At 43.1% G+C, this 12,923-nt stretch overlaps 1 protein-coding gene across 8 annotated transcripts in view; it reads left to right on the forward strand.

Annotated features, from left to right (window-relative positions):
- The window catches only part of SLC4A3 (solute carrier family 4 member 3), a 198,634-nt gene that overhangs the window by 140,787 nt on the left and 44,924 nt on the right, over positions 1-12,923 (forward strand). For all 8 annotated transcript variants that reach the window (XM_033945918.1, XM_033945913.1, XM_033945916.1 and 5 more), the window contains one exon: positions 352-518. In XM_033945918.1, the coding sequence (XP_033801809.1) occupies positions 352-518 (167 nt within the window). The remainder of the gene's footprint in view (positions 1-351; positions 519-12,923) is intronic.

A 12,923-nucleotide genomic window follows, 5' to 3' on the forward strand; every position in this document is an offset into this window, starting at 1 on the left:
CCTCTTTCTTCAGCTTCCCAAATCAGAGGCAAATAGTTTTCTTTATACTGAATAGCAATCCACTATTCACCAACCAGTCTATGTTCTTTCTCAGGACTGATTAAATTACACACTTCTAATGGGAAGGATCCCATTTTGGATGTACCTCTTGCTTTTTCAACAGTAGCTCAGGGTGAGTTACATTCAGGTATAGTAGCTATTTCCTGTCCTTGGAGGGCTCGCAATCTAAATTTGGGTTACAAGACTTGCCCAAGCTCACAAAGAGCTGAAGTGGGATTTGAACCCTGGCTTCTTTTTGCTGGATATAGATGAATACGGTGCATCTCTTAACCTACTGTTTCTTGTGTACAGAAATTGAATGTGCCATCGGGACTCTCTGTCACTGCCCCACAGAAGCGTGGCTGGTTTATCCATCCTCTGGGCACCAGGAAGACTTTCCCTATATGGATGATGTTTGCTTCCGCTATCCCAGCCCTTCTGGTCTGCATTCTGATCTTCATGGAGACACAGATCACCACGTAAGTGAATGTATTCTAGGGGCATTTTTAATTCATCTGAATTGGAGCTATTTTAGCTTGAGGATATTATACCAGTTCTCTTGATATTTACAGTATGTGGATGCTGAGTGGGGACAAAATAACACAAGAACTTTTCCCCTATGACTTTAGCATGTGATCAGATACACGTGCTTTGAGTTCACATTTCAGGAGAGCAGTTTTCATACTGCCTGGGCAAAAGACTATGAAAATAGCTTGCCATTCACATATCTTGCAAATTTATGACTTTTAACATAGGGCCCTTTAAGGAAGCCATGAGATCACCTCTTTAGTACAGGACAGTTTAGGTTTTCTTCTCTGAGCAGGGCTATATCTCAATTAGAAAATGTACAGCAATGAAAAAGGGCAGATTAATTTGTGGGCTCAACCACTGCTCTGTGAAGCAAAATCAGGGTCTCCCCATTTTTTTTTATTTTTTTTTATTGTTAATGTCGTAAGGGGGCTTTTCTTTCTTATATTTCCTTCAAAGATACCTTGATTACTGTCCCTACCACTGCGTTTCATATCTAACCCAAGCACGGCCCAGTTTCAGCTACAAGTGTTGGCCTTCCCATGTTGGCTTCCAGTATTTTCATTGTCTTTTGTGATTCTTATGCTCCCATACTTAATTAAAATTCAGCCTCTCGCTTTCCTACTGCTTAAGGATTCAAGGATTGTCTATACAGCCATTATCTCTTTTGTAATCTGCCTTGAACCGCAAGGTAATGGCGGAATAGAAATCTCTAATATAATATAATGTAATCTCTCCATGACCACATGCAACATTTGCACTTCTTTCTGGGGCAGCAGAAGTAAACTGAAAGCAAGGTAAATAAGCAGAAAAAGAGTTACTGGGAGAGTTCCACAGCAGTGGGGGAATATGCAGGAGATGGAATGAGAGTTAGCTCAGCCATGGTGTTGAAGCCTAGGTGAGGCTGGTAGTGCTGAAGCTGTATTGGAAGTCTAGGTCCTGCGGCAGTGTACAGTTGTGTCAGGAGTAAAATGTGATGTAAGAGCAATCTGTGGCCAGAACATGGAAAACAACTGGAGGTTGAAGGAAGATCCTAAAGAGCTGAGCAGCAGGGAGGCCGTAGTTCACAGTATGTGGTGGAGGATGAAAACAGAGCTCTCTCAAGATTCCTACAAGTTGCACTTTGTATGACTCACCCACTGGCACCCTTCTGCCCTGCTTCCTTTGCCATTCCCAATGAGAGGAGATGGTGAGCTGCGAGTGATTTTTGTGTCTCTCCATATTCATGGGCTAATTGCGATAACATTGAGTGCAGCCATCTTTATAAGTACTTAGTATGCTGTTATCAGTATGTATGTGTGTGTATGAGTTGGTTGATGGGAGAAAGGTTCACCAATTGTGCAATACCTATATATAAAAATATTTATAACCTGTGAAAAATTATGTACTATTTATAATTGATTTGAGATATAGGGTGGTTTATGGTGTTTATGCTATTAAATTAATTAAAAGAAAAAAGGATGTTATTGAATGAGAGTACCCAGGAAAGGGACTTGGGGGTAATGGTGGACATGACATTGAAGCCGACAGCACAGTGCGCAGCGGCCGCTAAGAGAGCGAATAGAATGCTAGGTATAATCAAGAAGGGTATCACAACCAGAACGAAAGAAGTTATCCTGCCGCTGTACCGGGCAATGGTGCGTCCGCATCTAGAGTACTGCGTCCAATATTGGTCACCGTACCTTAAGAAGGATATGGCGTTACTCGAGAGAGTTCAGAGGAGAGCGACACGTCTGATTAACGGGATGGAAAACCTTTCATACGCTAAGAGATTGGAGAAACTGGGTCTCTTTTCCCTGGAGAAGAGGAGACTTAGAGGGGATATGATAGAGACTTACAAGATCATGAAGGGCATAGATAGAGTAGAGAGGGACAGATTCTTCAAACTTTCAGAAAATAAAAAAACAAGAGGGCATTCGGAAAAGTTGAAAGGGGACAGATTCAAAACGAATGCTAGGAAGTTCTTCTTTACCCAGCATGTGGTGGACACCTGGAATGCGCTTCCAGAGGACGTTATAGGGCAGAATACGGTACTGGGGTTTAAGAAAGGATTGGACAATTTCCTGCTGGAAAAGGGGATAGAGGGGTATAGATAGAGGATTACTGCACAGGTCCTGGACCTGTTGGGCTGCCGTGTGAGTGGACTGCTGGGCATGATGGACCTCAGGTCTGACCCAGCGGAGGCATTTCTTATGTTCTTATGTTCTTAATAAATAATAGCTGATTTGAATGTTGGAGAAATAACATAAAGATTTGGGGGATAATGGAAGCTGCAGAAGGTTCTGATCCTGTATCCTTCTTAGAAAACCTGCTTCCTAAGATCTGCATCTGGATAAACCTCTAGAAATTGAACAAGCACATTGCACTCCTTCTGCAAAGACTGTTCAACAAAAATATCCTAGACCTTTTGTTTTAAAGGTCCTCCGATATCCACACACTCTGCAAATTCTTCAAAAGGCAAAGCTTAAATCACCAATTATGTATGAAGAGAAAAACCAAATGTTTTCCCCCGACTTAAACAAAATCACAAGGCTTTCCTATCCTTCAGAGATTGTCCGAAATAACTTGGAGCACAGTATGGTCTTCTATATCCAGATCGTATGCGGGTCACTCTTCATAACACCACCTGCAACTTCGATGATCCCACAGCCCTACAACTCTACCTGGATTCCTTCTCCTTATGTTCATCATAATAACTATTTCCAAGCAAACGTCTTGTACGATCCTGCGACTTCTGCATACTCACCCTGGAGCAGCTCCAAACTCATCTCTCCCTTCTGAACTCGTATCTGGAGTGCCGTCACCCCTCCGAAATACTGACTCTTTGAAGAACAATTTTTTTTTTCTTCTTTTTATCTGGTTTTCCCAGTACTTGTTATATTTGTGTGCCTTTTAACTGAACTGCTCCTTTTATTACTCGCTGAAGGTTGGGATGGTATGTGGTGCTTTCCGTGGAGATCACCATTTGCTTTTTTTCTCCTTTGCTGACTGCTATTAGCACTCAATTTTCCCTGCACCATTTATTGCAAGGATAGCTGAACAAGCGATGCATAGAAGCACGGTGTCTCCCTACTCTGGACTTAGCAGGACCTGTGTGACCTTCCCTTCCTGTATCAGCTATCGATCTTATATAATTGAACTCACAGTACTTCCCTTCTACCACTGAACTGTTGATCTTATTCAATTTTTACTATTTTCACTGATCTGTTCTGGAGAGGTAATGCCAGAAGAGGGGGAGGGGGGGCGGCAGCGATTGCTCTGTTCCGGGGTTTGCAGGGTGGTTTCATGTTTGGAATTACTTCTGTTTTTTCAGCCTTTAAACTCTACACATTTAGGGAGCATTTACAACTGATTTAATGTATTTTGTGATAGAGTATAAAGCATTGCCTTTGGGGAGATAAAATGCAACCTATGAGAGGAACCACATAAGGTATAAAAGAGCATATGAGAAGACATCGTAGAGATCAACTTTCAAGTTTATTAAAATTTGATGCAAACGCTTATAATATTATTTTAAAGCAAATTACATATATTAAAATCAGAGGTAACAGAAACTCAATTATACGTACAAGGACATATTTTGAGGACAGACATACAGAATCAGAAGGAGAGAGGATAGAACTACAATATTTTACATCCAGGGATAAGGCTGGATTATCATGTAACTCTGAATAGCGGGTACTGGAGGTACAAACACACGGTGTGAGCTCATATCCAGGTACAAAAGTAAAGCGTGCTAGCGGCAGATTATCAATGAAGACATAACGAAGCAAAGGTAACATTAAGAGTAACATCATAAAGAGAGAAATGTTATGTCAAAAGAGGTGAACATAGATATCAACAAGTAGAGGCTAGTTAAACTTATTATTTATAATTATTTATTAATTTTCAAATGACATAACAAGTAATCATTTGTACAGAAAGTAAGTTAGTAGAGATATGACCTATAACAATATAAATCATAAACTATCCAAATAAAATTAAAACAGGAAAAGTCTTCCAACCAACTTAACTCAAGTCCTCAAAATGTGGATCCAAGATTTCTTAAAGCGAGCTAAAGAAATATTATTAGAAGATAAATTACAGACAAACTGAGATAGGGCAGATATATTAATTATGGAGCTGATGGTTTCTCTTTATCCAGTCTGGACATAGCCAGAAAAGCTGTTAGCTGTTGTGGTTCAAAGAAAACATATTTGAATGAACGGTAGCAGATTATACACTTGCAAGGATGTCGCAAGTAAAACGTTGCTACCAGTGAAGTGACTCCAGGTTTCAACAATAAAAATTCTCTTCGTCGTCTTTGAGTTTCTCTGGAAAGGTCAGGAAACATTTGTATTTTGCAACCGAGAAACTCTTTCTGTCTGTTTTTAAAGAAAAGTCTCAACAACCATGTTTTATCCAAAGTGAGAGCTACGGTCAAGATCATTGTTGAGAGTACTACTGTTTCTATTTCTGAAGTTTCTAACAATTCAGTATCATTCAATGGTGCTTGATTCAATACATTAACTTGTGTTTGAGCCCCTTCTTTATTTGGCAAGTACTATACTTGAACAAATGGTGGTAAAGTTTCTTCTGAAACTTGCAAAATTTCTATCAGATATCTCCTAAGCATTTCCCTAGGAGTAACTGAAGTCAATCTAGGGAAATTAATTAATCTTAAATTATTATTCCTAGAATTATTTTCAAGTGTCTCAATTTTCTTCCGTAAATTGATGTTGTCTTTAATTAGGGACTGCTGAACTTGTTTAATCATAGATATTTCTTGATCAAGCTTTTGAGTAGTGGTCTTTGAAATAGTCACTTCCGTTGACAAATCTTTAAGCTCTCTAGAATGTTGAATTAATTTCCTTTCAACATGTTGGAAATTGGGACTAATAGTCTTGGTGAAATTTACAATCAAATCCCACAGTGAATCTAAAGTCACTTGTGCTGGTTTTTCAATAGTAGGAAAACTTTGCTGAATGCTAAAGTGCTCACCGTCAAAAGAAGAAAAGTTCCCCTGGTTAGGTCCTGGCTGGAATCTTTCACCTCCAGTTGCATGACTTCCCCCAGCTTCTTCTGCAGCTACTCCCTGAACAGAGAGTACTGCCTCAGTCTCTCCTGCTGCCTTATGGGGGAGTACTTCCCCCATCTCCGGGGTTTCCTCCACCCCTGGGGAATTGGCCAACCGGGGACACGGAGGTGGAGCTCTCGGGTCGGGGCATAAGGTGGTCTCGAGCCCTGGAGACATATCGCCGGTCTCGCCCCCATCCGGTGATGTCAACGAGCTTGCTTCCGACTCAGGCAGGGCTGCCTCCTGCAACCACCGCAACATCTCTTCAATCCTGCCGAAGGAGGGCACCTCGGAGCGCCGCGAGGCGCCAGCAGCATTCCTGCCCCTTCTCTTCGGCATCCTAGGTAAGAAAGCAAGCCAATTCCCAAGAAAAGGGGAAAAAGGAATGGAGCGGCCAGAAGCGTCGCTCTCAGAGCATCTGCACTGCGGCCATCTTGGATCCGCAAGTTAAACTTATAAGTTCCATTATCTGAGCCCTCATATCTTTAACTATATTTGCACATTCGTATAGCTTCCCTCAGTGGTGTACCTAGCATATGTGACACCCGGGGCCCATCATTTTTTGACCCCCCCCCCATCTATATGAAAAATATGATTTTTTGTAACAATCTACATATCGCACAACAAGAGTGTACCTAGGAAAAGGCAGCATCTTAAACACTACAGTGAGCACTAGAACACCAACACATACATTGTAAAACTAAACAAACCAGATCCTGCACAGTCAATTGATCCTGTACAGTCGATGCTATCAGAAAGCCATGTCCCTTTCATACACACAGACAGATACACTCTCGCCCAATATGGAATAATCACAAACTAAAAATAGAAATATGTAGACAAAAGTTAAACTGAACTGCCAAGAAACCAGACTCTGCATACAATGGAACACTACAACACTACAAAAACAGTAATACAGTGGAACCTCGGTTTGCGAGTAACCTGGTTTGTGAGTGTTTTGCAAGACGAGCAAAACATTCAGCAAACTTTTGCCTCGCAAACCGAGCATGTTCTGGTGTACGAGAACCTCCCCCCAGCTCTAACCGGCATCGCACCCCCCCGAACCGGCATCACAACCACCAGCCCCCCGCGAACGCCCCCCCACGAGAACCGCAAAGCACCCCCATGCTGAAAGCGGCATCCGCCCGCCCTTCCTCCCAAGCACGGTCCTTACCCCTTCTGCTCGTTGTAAGGGTGAATGCGAGCTCCCGCCTCTTGCCTGGGCTGGGCATTGAGCATCTGCGCATGCTCAAGGCCTTCTGGTTCTCGTACTCTTGGAGAGAACGAGATCTCCAAGAGAACGAGAGCCAGAAGGCCTTGAGCATGCGCAGATGCTCAAGGCCCAGCCCAGGCAAGAGGCGGGAGTTCGCATTCACCCTTACAACGAGCAGAAGGGGTAAGGACCATGCTTGAGAGGAAGGGCGAGCAGATGCCGCTTTCAGCACGGGGGTGCTTTGCGGTTCTCGCGTGGGGGGTTGCGATGCCGGTTCGAGGGGATGCGATGCCGGTTAGAGCCGGGGGAGGGGGTGATGGAGCAGCGCTAGTAGCCTCGGGAGGGAGGGGGGGGTTGGTGGAACGTGGAACGAATTGTTCAAGTTTCCATTATCTTCTATGGGGAAAGTTGCTTTGATATACAAGTGTTTTGGTTTAAGAGCATGCTTCTGGAACGAACTATGCTCTTAAACCAAGGTAACACTGTACATGTCCTCTAATACTGTGCAAAATATAAAGACAGTAGATGTAAATTTGAAAAAACTGATACATAACAATCACCACTTTACAAATTAACAAATAAAAATAAAACAAATAATGAGAAATAAGAAAATACCATTTTATTGGACTAATCCCCTTAAGCTTGGTCCCCATCCCCGCAAACCACCTGATTCCATCCACACAAGTCTCGAATTGTTTTATATTGAACTTATTATATTAAAGTATAAAAAGAAACAATATTCTGTACAATTGTCAATTTATAAATCAGCGTCTTCTCCCCACTCTCTCTTCCCCATTTCCCTTCAGTGTCCTCAACCCACTCTCTCTCCACTTTCCTTCAGCGCACACACATAAAAATAAGCAAGTAATTTTATATCATTTTCATTCTATTCATTCATAGAAATTAAAGTCTAAATAATTCCCTGCACAATCAAGCCTGCAAGGATTACTAGATGTCTTTCAGCAGCTCCCCCCCCTCCCCCTTACCTTCATGGCCAAGTCAAAATGATCTACCAACAATAAAAGTTTAAAACCACAAAGCGCACTGTAAACAGAGAAAATGTTAATTATCATTTATATTCCGTGGATTTTCAAAGAGGTCAAGGCAGATGACTTTATGCAATGTCATCTCAGTAACAACTATACAAAAATAGACAAATATACCCCCTCCCTTTTTACTAAACTGCGATAGCGTTTTTTAGCACAGGGAGCTGCGCTGAATGCCCCACACTGCTCTCGATGCTCATAGGCTTCCTGCGCTAAAAACTGCTATTTCGGTTTAGTAAAAGGGGGCCATAGTGCAAAATATAGACAGCATATATAAATTCTCAAAACGGACACATTTTGATCACTAAATTGAAAATAAAATCATTTTTCCTACCTTTGTTTGGTAATTTCATCAGCCTCTGGTTGCACTTTATTCTTCTGACTGTGCATCCAATATTTCTTCCCTTCTTTCAGCTTCCTGTATGCTTCCTCTCCTCCAGACCTCATTCCCTCCTCCAACTTTTTCTTTGTTTCATCCTGCCCCTTCTTTCTTTCTCTCTCCATACCCCCTTTCTTTCTGTATGTCTATCTTTCTCTCTCTCGCTCCGTGCCCCATTTCTTTCTTTCTTTCACCCTGTCCCCTTCTTTCTTTCTCTCTCCATGCCCCCTTTCTTTCTCTATGTATGTCTTGCTCTCTTTCTCCCCATGCCCCATTTTTTTCTTTCACCCTGCCCCCTTTCTTTCTTTCTGGCTCCTTGTCACCCCCCTCTTTTCTTTCTTTCTGGCTCCTTGTCTCCCCCCCCTTTTCTTTCTTTCTTCCTGCCCTCTCCCATTCCACCGCCATTTGGAAACATGCTGCCACCGCCGCCGGGGAAAGGCTGCCACTGGCCATCAGAAACAGGCCAGCACCGAGTTCACCCTGCTTCTCTTCCCCGCGGGCCGACCAACTCTCTGCCCGACGTCAATTCTAACGTCGGAGGACGTTCCAGGCCAGCCAGACAGCGATTGGATGGCCCAGAATGTCCTCTCCGATGTCAGAATTGACTTCGGACGGCTAGAGTTGGTCAGCTCGCAGGGAAGAGAAGCTGGGAGGGAGAACTCGGCGCTGGCTTGTTTCTGATGACGGCAATTGCAGCCTTTCCATGATGAGTGGCCAACTGTGCACCCCCTTGGGCCGTGCATCCAGGGCTGACCTCCCCCCCTCCCCGCCCCCCCTTGGTACGTCACTGGCTTCCCTTAATATAAAGGGGCTTAAAGCACCCTCTCAAAAGGTCTAAACTACACCTGCTATTTAAGAAATCTCTATGCGGATATTGTATTCCTTCAGGAAACCCACTTAAACCATAATGATAATCGTAGATTAAATAATAAAACTCTATTGCCGGTTTTTCTCGAGCCACCAATAAACATAATGGTGTCTCTATTCATATCCATAAATCATTAAAATATACCACAATAAAGACAATCTAACGACTCCCATGGCAGATGGGTCATGGTAAAAATAAACACTCACAATACTGACTACATTAAGGGCATATAAATTTAAAAGTACATAGCCTTTTTTCATGACATTGAATCTGAATTAGCTAAATCTGACCACCATAATATTATTGTAGGAGGGGACTTCAGCCAAATTCAAGATGAAATTCTTGCTAGACAATCTAACAGCCCATATAACTCTAAATCCCAAACAAAACAATTTTGGTTTGGTTGACCCCTGGACTAACTCACCCTAAAGAGCATGATTACACATTTTTTCTCCCCCTCATAAAAACTTCTCTAGAATCAATTACTTTCTAATATCATCCTCCTTAATACCATTTATCATTACAACTGATATTCTCAGCAGAACTATCTCTGATCACTCCACCATTTTTTTTTAAATTTATTTATAGGTTTTACAATTTGTTAAACAACAATGTATTGGTAATAAACAATTAAAAAGGAAATAAAACATATGAATTATCAATTCAACAAAATTAACTAAGCTCACAGTCCACAGCCTGAGGAGAGAAAATTCTTCACCTCCAAGGGAAGTTGGTTTTCAAGAAATGTTCATTCACATTAGGAGATCATAGAGTTGGATTAAATTAAATTTTCATCTTGGTTGGTTAAGAAGTTCCATGGGGGAATTTGGAGCTTTACCAGCTGCTTTGCCCTCAAGAAAAAAGTTCAACTGATCAGGGTCATAAAATATATATCTAGTGTTCTGATGGGTAATGCAGCATTTACAGGGGAAACGTAACTGAAAAGTTGCTCCCATACTCAAAATTCACTGGCGATAAGTCAGAAATTTATTTCGTCTAACTTGAGTCCATTTGAATACATTAGGATAAATTAAGACTTTTGAACCATGAAATTCTGAATTATCAGTCTTATAGAATAGACGAAGAACTGCTTCCTTATCCTGAAGAAAAACGAAAGTTACCAATAAGGTTGCTCTTTCCATAATTTCTTCTTGTTGAGATGTTTCCAGAAAAGCAGTGAGATCTAAGTCTCCTGCTACAATTCCTTTACCTTTATCCTCTTTAGGAATATTTACATAGTATAATTTATGTAACGGTGGAAAATTATTTTCAGGAAATTTAAGTACTAATCTCAAGAAGGAATGAAATAGATCTCTTGCCGTTTGGAATTTGGAAATGGGAAAATTTAAAAGTCTGAGGTTCAGACTCCTATTAGCATTTTCCAAATTTTCCAATTTTCTAACAAGTAAATTTTTATCCTTCAGTTGTAAATTGATTGAAGCCTTTGCTTCTATCATGGATTTTTCCAAACTGTCTATTCTATCGGATTGTTTTAGAAGTTTCTCTTCAAAAGTCTTAAACTGAATATTAGTGCTCTGGACTGAAGTGACGAATTGAGAGCATACCTTATACCAGTGTTTTTCAACCGCTGTTCCGCGGCACACTAGTGTGCCGCGAGATGTTGCCTGGTGTGCCGTACGGTTAGGGCCGCCATCAGGGCAGTACCACCAGTCTAGGGAGAGGGGCGGTCCGCCCCACGTGGACAGGAGAGAGCTGGACGGGGGACCCGCAGAGTTCAATACATCTCAAGCCGCGAGGCTCGTCTTCTGTTCCTGCCTGCCCTGCAGCTAACATATAGCCGATCGCAAGCGTTCCCCGATGTCAGCGCTGACGTCGGAGGGAGGGCTTAAGCAAAGCCTGCCCTCCGACGTCAGCGCTGACGTCGGAGAATACTTCCGTTCGGCTATTTGTGTGCGGCAGGGCAGACAGGAAGCAGAAGACAAGCCTCGCGGCTTGAGCTTCGTTTTGCTGAGAAAGTTGCAAAGATGGGCTGGGAGGCAAACACGGAACACAAAAGGGGGGAGGGAGTGCGTTTTGGACACAAGGCATGAACTTGGGAGAGAGGAAGGGAGGGAAAGAGATGCTGAGGTGGGGGAGGGAATGGGTTTTTGGACACAGAAGGCATGGACTTGGGAGAGAGGAAGGGAGGGAAAGAGATGCTGAGGTGGGGGAGGGAATGCGTTTTTGGACACAGAAGAAATGGACTTGGAAGGGAGGGAAAGAGATGCTGAGGTGGGGGAGGGAATGCGTTTTTGGACACAGAAGAAATGGACTTGGGAGAGAGGAAGGGAGGGAAAGAGATGCTGAGGTGGGGGAGGGAAAGAGATGCTGAGGTGGGGGAGGGAATGCGTTTTTGGACACAGAAGAAATGGACTTGGGAGAGAGGAAGGGAGGGAAAGAGATGCTGAGGTGGGGGAGGGAATGAGTGTTTGGACACAGAAAGCATGGACTTTGGAGAGAGGAAGGGAGGGAAAGAGATGGTTGTGTACACGGGGAATAGAAGAAAGGAGAATTTTTGGTCATAGGGAGGGAGTGAGGTACAGATAGTGGCATACCAGGGTGGGGGGGGGCGGTCTGCCCCACCCCGGGTTTACGTCCCAAGGGGGTGCACAGCTGGCCACCCTCCAGTGTTGTCCCTAGGCCGGCAAACTGCGGCTCTTTAGCCACTTGAGTGCCACCGCCGCCAACGGTGATGTTGGCGGTGGCAGCATTATAAAATACTTTCTTTGTGTTTATTTGATTCCTATTCAAGAGAATTACTTTATATATAGTCAATATAGGCACAGAGTTAAATTTTTTAACATTTTCTAATGGTGGTGTGCCTCGTGATTTTTTTCATGAAACAAGTGTGCCTTTGCCCAAAAAAGGTTGAAAAACACTGCCTTATACAATGATTCCAAGCCACTCCAAATAGCCTCCATGTCTATAACTTCTGGATTTATCAAAGGAGGAAGCACAGTTGTACCAGGAATCACTCCACTGGGTTCTACCTTCTCCTTCTCCTTCCCTGTTTCATTACAGGTTTCCGTTCCTCCATTCTCTATTGTCGGCTGTAAGTAAGTTGGCAAGTTGTATACCTCATCCGGGGTCAGAGGGGAAATCTGCAGTGCCGCCGGAGACATCAGTTCCGGAGCTTCCTGCGCTGCTAGCGGCGTCCCCGACTTCATCCCAGGGCGAGGAGGAACTCCAGGTCCCATCGGGCTGAGCGACGTCTCGCCCTCCAAGACCGAGGTCTGCCCCCCTCGGTCTACGGATACCCCCAATCCAACTGGGAAGGCAAAGGAAGTAATTGCCATCTGCCGCGACGGCGAAGAGGCAGAGGAAGCTGGAAGAACGCCCCTCTGTCTTCCCCTGCGCTTAGGCATAGCGAAGGTAGGAAAAAGACAAGCAAATAGATATTTTGCCAAATATGCAGGAGCCTCTCGCCGTCGCGACTTACTCCGTCGCCATCTTGGATCGCTCCCCACCATTTCTATTAAATTTGACAATATACTACCAAAAACTCAGAAACCATCTTGGAGATTTAACTCCCTCCTTCTGCAGGATGAGAACTTTATTAAATATATTGGAGAAAAAAATCATTGACTATTTTACTCTAAATAATTATGAAGATTATAATGTTAACATCTGGTTGGGTGCCTTTAAGGCCATCATTAGAAGACACATCATAACATACTCTATAAGCAAACATAAGGATCGCAAGAAGACTATTTACAAGATGGAACAAGAAATCAAATCTTTGGATTCTCAGTGCCTATTGGATTATGATATACAAACCTATAAGCTTCAGTCCT

Source organism: Geotrypetes seraphini, chromosome 5, assembly GCF_902459505.1.
Source record: "Geotrypetes seraphini chromosome 5, aGeoSer1.1, whole genome shotgun sequence".
NCBI lineage: Eukaryota > Metazoa > Chordata > Amphibia > Gymnophiona > Dermophiidae > Geotrypetes > Geotrypetes seraphini.